General features: G+C 46.0%; 1 protein-coding gene across 1 annotated transcript; it reads left to right on the plus strand.

Annotated features, from left to right (window-relative positions):
* The first annotated feature begins 1,461 nt into the window (after positions 1–1,461).
* On the plus strand, positions 1,462–4,862 carry LOC124676989 (cysteine-rich receptor-like protein kinase 6). The gene is made up of 7 exons (XM_047212999.1): positions 1,462–2,314; positions 3,010–3,144; positions 3,361–3,485; positions 3,596–3,806; positions 3,908–4,145; positions 4,224–4,374; positions 4,472–4,862. Exons 1-7 carry the CDS (start codon positions 1,462–1,464, stop codon positions 4,802–4,804), a joined length of 2,046 nt encoding a protein of 681 aa, XP_047068955.1. The 3' UTR covers positions 4,805–4,862.
* The last annotated feature ends 3,169 nt before the right edge of the window (positions 4,863–8,031 follow it).

An 8,031-nucleotide genomic window follows, 5' to 3' on the forward strand; every position in this document is an offset into this window, starting at 1 on the left:
GCTTTCTTCCTGGCGCACACACTTGTATCCATTTTCTACTTCTGAGTCGTGGAATTCAACTTGTTCCCGTTGGTTTTTACTTCTACGATCGACCACCAATGTGATCCATTAGTGGAGACTGTATCACGGTAATCGTCCCCCTCCCCCCTCCCCAACCCACACACACACGAGTCTCAACCCACCACCACCGACAGGAATGGCCCAGTTTATGGAGTAGGTTAGCCAGATCCCTGACATGTATGGCAAAAAAAAACTTAAAAAATAGTCTGCGTTAGGATAGTCTTGTAGTCTTTGGGTAGGATTCCTCCATGTAAACCCATGATTATGATGCTTTTCTAAGCTATATCTGGGGAGGCCTTGAGGTAGAACCAATTCTTTTATTGTAATTGTGTACTTGCAGCTTTAGCCCGCTTCTCTCTCTCTAGCTGTGAGGTATCCTCTATGGTGCACTGATCGATCACATAATGACACCACACCTTTTTGAAGTTGAACGCCTCCTCCTGCGCCGTCTGGTTACACGATTTTTGCATGCCGACGCTGGTAAGGATAGGATGATCACCTTGCTTGGAGGTGCCCTCCTTCGAACGATGCCTTCCTCCAGTCGCTGCTTTGTCAATTTTTAGGAATTTAATTACGTTTTCTTATCTTATGCAAAGTCCTCTATTAGTTGACGACAAATTTTTAGGCTTGTTCCTGTTCAAACATAAGAGTAATATTTCCTCAATGTGTGTTTTTCTAATTTTCGTGCCAAATGCTATATAGTTTATATCTAGAACTTATTTTGCACTCAGAGGACAAGGTTGTGCAATTAACTCCAGAAACTCAATTCGGCTCCCGGGTGCGTATGATCCCTCTATCATAAAAACATATTTCCAAGTGTTAAAAAATTTTGATAAAAAAATTTACATGTACATCTACATAATATATGTGTATTCGTCAAGTTTCACGAAAAAATGATATTTTTTGTAGTCTAAGCGAAAAAGAGAAAATTTATCTTGTGACAAGTCTTTATTTCAGCACCGAATTTTGTCCTTTTTACACACGCCACATGACATATCGATTTTTCATGAAACGACTTTGTGAGCGTGTAGCACATGAAGATGTACGTGCGAAATTTTTGTTTCAAATTTTTTGACATTTTAAAATGTGTCTAACATGTATTTCAAAATAAAGGGAGCATATGATCCCATGTGCCAAAACATCAATCCCAATTAACTCTTTCTTTTCTAAGGAACGAGCCATTTTTGGGTTTGCCTCATTTTCTACACACATTCCACCCGAAGCTCGAAACAACGGGCTCTCTCCTCCAGAGTTCAGATGTTTCGCCACAGTAAAAAGTCAATGAATGCTTTGCTCCACGCCTCCAGTCAACCCCTCCCGCTAATGATACACGGACACCGACCGAACAACCCCTTCTCTTGGCAAGCCAAGCCAGTGAGCCACCGCTGACGCCAGAGTGCCATGGACAAGCCCCGCCGCCGCTTCTCCCGGTACCTCGCCGGCATCAGCGCAACATTCCTCCTCGCCGTCCTTCATGCCCCGCTCACCGCCGCGGAAGACGAACCGCCTCCGTGGCCAACCTGCGGGCCCTATCCCCCCACCGGCAACTACACGCAGAACAGCACCTACCATGCCAACATCGATCTCCTCGCCGCGTCCCTCCCCAGGAACGCCTCCTCGTCCCCGGCGCTCTACGCCACAGGGAGCGTCGGCGACGTGCCGGACATCGTCTACGGCCAGGCGCTCTGCCGCGGCGACGTCGCCAACGCCTCCGCCTGCGGGAGCTGCGTCGCGGCCGCCTTCCGCGGCGCGCAGCAGGCGTGCCCGCTCTACAAGGACGTGATGATCTTCTACGACCTCTGCCAGCTCCGCTTCTCCAACCGGAACTTCCTCCTCGACAACGACTACATCGTTACCACGTACACGCTCCAGCGCTCCCGGCTCGTGGGCGCGCCGGCGTTCGACGCCGCCGTCGGGCTGCTCGTCAACGCCACCGCCGACCACGCGGTGGGGGACTCGTCCAGGCGGTTCGGCACGGGGGAGGAGGGCTTCGACGACAAGGGGAACCCCAAGATTTACGCGCTGTCGCAGTGCGCGCCGGACACGACGGTGGACGTCTGCCGGGCCTGCCTTCGCCGCATAATTCGGCAGCTGCGGGACTCCTTCAGCGGGAGGACCGGTGGAGGGATTTTCGGGGTGTGGTGTAACTTCCGGTACGAGGTGTACCCTTTCTTCTCCGGCCGGCCGCTGCTGCAGCTGCCGCAGTTCGTGGAGAGCCCGCCTGCTTCCGCCCCGCCGGCGACCGGAGGAGGAGGTGAGTTTGCTCTGAAATTATGCAATCTGATGGCCTGTTTGGCACTGGTTAGATGTGCAATAACGTACGTACATATATATATGTAAGAAATGCAACTAATTTCTGGAATGCTGAACTAACGATTCTGTGTCTAGGAAGTAAAATACCTTTTCAATTTTTTTTTCCTAAAACAGGATTAACCAACAGAAGAAATTATCAGCACAATCATGGAAAGTTTTCTAGCAAAATATTACATGTGCTACAAAATTCTGATTCAGTTATAACTAAGAACTATACCTTCTGAATTTGTTAGTTATTACTTCACTTGCAGAGGAAACTAGTAATCGTACAGGTAAAGCTTCTGAATCAGTTGACAACACCTCATTGTTTACTTTCCTGCTAATGAGTAGAGTTGCTTGTCCGGAAAGAACTCTATTTATATGTACGTCTTGTGCAAAATCGCCAAGTATTTTTCACTGTAATGCACATATTTTTCCGATAAAGGAAATATATTAGTATCGCGGTATAGAAAGAACATGCGCCTTGACTAAAGACAATCTTGAAAATGGTTTTGTCTGCTCTGAAACTCGCAAGGTTTCTTTATGAAAAATCCTGGAAATTTTTGTAGCAAAATACTACATGTGCTACAAGATTCTGTTTCAGTCATACCTTAGAACTATACCTTCTGAATTTGATAGTGTATTACTTACTTGCAGAGAAAATGAGAAATCGTACAGTTAAAGTTCTAGCTATTGTGATGCCTACAATTGCTGTGATATTGGTGATCCCGGTGGTATATTTTTTCTGTTGGAGGAGGAGGAGAAGACCAGAAGCAGATGCGTTTCTACCTTGTAAGACGTCTTAACCATTTTAAACTATCGAATAATGGGCAGCGGAGTACTGAATCAATCGATTACCCAGCGGTTGCTAAATTCAGTACCAAAGATTTTCCTTAGTTCGGAGCAAACACTATGTTTCCTAAAATAAGCTCGAAGTCATGCTTTTCATCATTGTGTATTTATCCTCCAACATTTTTTTTGATTTTTTTTATCCTCCAACATAATTAGCTACCTCGGAGGATATTCAACACATCGATTCGCTTCTTCTTGATCTAGCAACACTAAGAGTTGCCACCGATGACTTTGACGAAAGGAAGATGCTCGGTAAAGGAGGGTTCGGTATGGTTTATAAGGTACATAATCATGCCGTATCTAGCTTATGTTTCGAAACAAATAGTTGTCAAAAAGCTTGGCCCGTCATGTGTTCTTTGGCCGAGTAGTAAGTATCTTGTTACTTGGACAGGGAGTCCTACCTGACAGTCAAGAAATAGCCGTCAAAAGGCTTGGTCAGACTTCCAGACAAGGAATAGGAGAACTGAAGAGCGAACTGGTTCTAGTTGCCAAGCTTCACCACAGGAATCTCGTGAGACTTGTTGGTGTTTGCTTGGAAGAAGATGAGAAAATACTTGTGTACGAATATATGCCCAACAGAAGCCTCGATACCATTATTTTCGGTAAGTTTTCACACTACCATTATTTTTTGTTTACATAAGTAATAACACACGTGCCACCAAATTTACGGTAGAGTACAATGGTGTTCTTGTTTGGGTCACAGATTTTGAGAGAAAGAAAGAGCTGGATTGGGGAAAGAGGTTCAAGATCATCAATGGAATCGCTCGAGGCTTACAATACCTCCATGAAGATTCTCAACTGAAGATAGTTCACCGTGACCTCAAAGCGAGCAACGTACTGCTAGATTTGGATTACAATCCCAAAATTTCTGATTTCGGCCTAGCAAAGATATTCGGAGGGGATCAATCAGTGGATGTGACTCATCGTATCGCCGGAACATAGTAAGAATGTCGGAAGGTTTTTTTTTTGAGAAAACATTAAAAGCAAAATCAGGTTCTGAAGTTATGTTTCTATCACAGCGGATACATGGCCCCGGAATACGCCATGCGCGGTCAGTACTCCATTAAGTCGGACGTGTTCAGCTTCGGCGTCTTGGTCTTAGAGATCGTCACCGGGAGGAGAAACAGCGGCTCCTATAACACCGAGCAAGACGTCGATCTCTTGAATCTTGTGAGCACCTGAAGCATGCCCATTTATGAACTCTGCACGCAGCCAGATTCTGGAAACAATGTCTGACTAGTGAGTACCCTTACCAAATTTACTGCAGGTATGGGAGCATAGGACCCGAGGAAACGTCATCGAGCTGATCGATCCGTCCCTGAGCAGCCATCCTCCCGTCGACCAGATTCTCAAGTGCATCCACGTCGGGCTCCTGTGCGTGCAGAGAAAACCGGCGAGCAGGCCGGCGATGTCGTCGGTGAATATCATGTTCAGCAGCCACACCGTCCGTCTCCCTTCTCTGTCCAGGCCGGCGTTCTGCATCCAGGAGGTCAGCGTGAATGAAAGCTCGACCGCGTATTCGGAAACCTATCCGCTCGCAGAAAAATCAACTGTGATGTCTTCGAACGAAGTGTCGATCACGGAGCTTTCACCCAGATGAGTCTTCCAGCTCCAGCTTTGGGAGCGGTTTGCTGAACAATATGTGTATAGTACTTCAATTTCTGCAGCTGATCGGAAGAGCCCGCCCGCTGGTATGGATATTAGTACTGAATCTTGCATTCTATGTAAGTAGAATTGCTAACCTGCAATGCTTAGGGACTGAAACTAGTGGGACTTCACTGCATCATAGAAGTCAGAGTGATGCTGGTGTACATGATGATAGATTGTCACAAATGCTAATTTTCTATACCGATATAAGAAGTACTATATAAGTTTGTCGAAACCAATGGACCTGAGCAGTTTATCCAATTCTTAGTCTACAACAGCTCACACATTAAGTTGGAGGAGACGGTGTTTTCTTAGCGAACCCCTTTGCTCCCTTGCCGCAAACAACCTCCTTAGAGCATCTCCAGCTGCGTCCAAAAGAATTTGGGGCGCGCCGGATTAAAAAAAAACGTTCCCAGCTGCGTGCCCCAAAAGCTCTTTTTGTCCGGCGCGGTCCGATACGTTGTCCGGCGTCCCGAGCCCGTCCCGCTACACAGGGGATGCTCCGGAGACGCCAGACACAACGAAAAGCGAGGCGAGGCCTACCTCGCGATGGAAGTTACTGGCGCGCAACGACGTTGCAGTTCTCGCAGAGGCGCAGCGAAGCATCTCGTCGCGCCTAGCTCTGCGTGCCGGTGTTAATGAGCGCCACCGCTCCCCCGCCTCCCTCCAGCCTATAAAAAGGGCCACCTCTCATCGTCCCTTTCACACACAAACCCTAGCGCCTCTCTCCCCAACCCTAGCCGCCACCATCTCAAGAGTCGACGCCATGGCTGGTAGAGGCGGAGGACAAGGTCGCGGCCGTGGTCGTGGCCGTGGCCGCAGCAGAGCTGCACGCTCACCGTCGCATGCGACGCCGTCGTCTTCATCATCGGACCTGCAGGAGGAGGAGGAGCGGCAAGTGTTGTTCGAGTTCGTCGTCGTCCTCAAGGGCGACCCACACGGCATCCAGAGGCTGCAGGACACGTTCGCCGACTTCGTCGCCAGCGACAAGCCGGGCTCACTGCAACTGCGGGAGGCTGCATGCGGCTGTTGCCGGTGGATTGTGGACGTGATCTACGACGCACGCGGCAAGATGAATCTCCACATCGACTGGGAGAAGTTCGCGCGCTACCACCACCTCGAAGCCGGCTTCGTGCTTATGTTCTCCTACCTTGGCGAGAGGGACATGAGCGTCAAGGTGTTCGACGAGATGCGCTGCCGCCGGCACTACCATGGCAACAACACCGAGGAGGACGAAGACTGCGTGTTGTTTCTTCGTAGTGAAAATAGGCACGGAGGTTTCTGATTGTTCTTCCTCGAAAGAACCAACAGGGCACTGTCAACAGCTGGATTTTCCAGTTTGGGTGACTGGGAGTGCCTGAGAGTGTTCTTTCTTGGCAGCGAACACACGAAATCTTCGATGCCAACACTAGTTAGGTTTAGTTATTTTGCAATGTTTTATATTTATGTCAACCATGGTTCAAACTATGTATTAGTTTGTGGAAAACCATGTTCCACATTATATCTTCGTGTAAATCATGTTTCTAATTATGTATTAGTTTGTGGAATGTTTCCTCTCTTTATTGAAATAAAAATGCAAAAAAGATTATTTTAATGTTTGGGGGCGGCGTTTAGGGGACGCGGCTGGGGAGCGACGTCCCCCAAACGCGGCACGAACGAAACACGTCCACCAAACGCTCGATCCGACGCCATTTGGGGACGCGACTAGAGATTCTCTTATATAAAGGGTTTCTATCTCAGGGACCCTTTAGGATGACTATTAAACAATATATGATTAGTGTTGCATAAATGTGTCATGTAATCCCTGATGTGGTTGCCCTATCTGTTTTTATGATATTTCCTTTTTGCAATAAACACGATTTTGTGTATCACTTGTTGTGTAGGCCGGAGACGTGACCTTTTCCGAAAAGGTCATAGGGACCCTAAAACTACTCGGACTACTCTTGGTGGAAGTAATATAGGTAGTAACATCACACATTTCAAGATATTTTTTGTGACATGACATGACAATAAATAAAGAAAGAGACTAAGGTGGTAACTTTGTTATCGTAACATCACACTTCCCAATATAAACTGAGTCTGCAACCTAATAAATATGACCTTGCATGATACCACACATATGTTACTACCCACTATAGAGGTAGTAACATAGAGTAGTAAGATGTGCATGTTACTACTCTATGTTACTCCCCACTATGACTAGTCTCATAGTGGGAGTAACATAGTAAGATCACACATTCTAAGACATTTTGGTGACATAACATGACAATAAATGAAGAAAGAGACTGAGGTGGTAACTAGCTATGTTAACGTAACATCACAGTTCCCAGAACAAGATGAGTTTACAACATAATAAATATTACCTTGAATGATACCACACATATGTTACTGCCCACTATAGAAATAGTGCATGTTACTACTCTATCATTACTCCTCCATGCTATGACTAGTCTAAAGTTGTTTATAGGAGCATATAATATGGCATGGTAGTCATACTGGACTTGCCAGAATTAGCCCCTTCATAGGAGGAAAATTTACCCTACCAAGTGTTCAAATTTGTCTCTACTTTATCATCTGTGGGCTTTTTAAGACTATTACTATCATTTGAAGCCAACTAGCACCCCCAAATGATTAACAAGGACCTAACCCTCAACATGATTAGATAAATTCATACTCCTAATACTTATTCTTAGCTCCTCCAAAGTAAAGCAAGTCATTTTCATGAAAACTTGATTTGGGCCTAAAAAGGTAAAAATATGACCAGAATTACTTAATAATTTCTAGCATTCTCTAAGGAATTCTTCAAAAAAGACACCTCTTCCACTAGTTGAGGAACCATGCCTTCAATCAGCCCTCGGCCCATAGCTAGCCATACCAATTAAGTGACAGTAAAAATCAATTAGGTAGGAGTCAACACGATGATTGGCGTCCTTAGCCGTCCGATCTAGGCATATAATAATGTACAACTAATGACTATTACCGAACCATTGACGTTAGCAGTATATGGGTCGTAGCTGTGTTTTGTTAACTTCTTAGCTTCGAAATCCCTAAAAAACACTAGCAGTATGTGGTGAGTTGAGGTTATTATTTGTTTAAAGAACTTAAGTTGTTGTTCCGTTATCTTTCGATAGTGAAACCTCACCCTTTTTTCGTGGGTCATGTGGAAAAAAAGGATGCATT

This window comes from Lolium rigidum, chromosome 7 (assembly GCF_022539505.1).
Source record: "Lolium rigidum isolate FL_2022 chromosome 7, APGP_CSIRO_Lrig_0.1, whole genome shotgun sequence".
Taxonomy (NCBI): domain Eukaryota; kingdom Viridiplantae; phylum Streptophyta; class Magnoliopsida; order Poales; family Poaceae; genus Lolium; species Lolium rigidum.

Coding starts and splice junctions, on each gene's coding strand:
- LOC124676989 (XM_047212999.1), top strand. CDS start 1,462: ATGGACAAGCCCCGCCGCCGCTTCTCCCGGTACCTCGCCGGCATCAGC. Junction 2,315..3,009: donor GCCGGCGACCGGAGGAGGAG/GTGAGTTTGCTC, acceptor ACTTACTTGCAG/AGAAAATGAGAAATCGTACA. Junction 3,145..3,360: donor AGCAGATGCGTTTCTACCTT/GTAAGACGTCTT, acceptor CAACATAATTAG/CTACCTCGGAGGATATTCAA.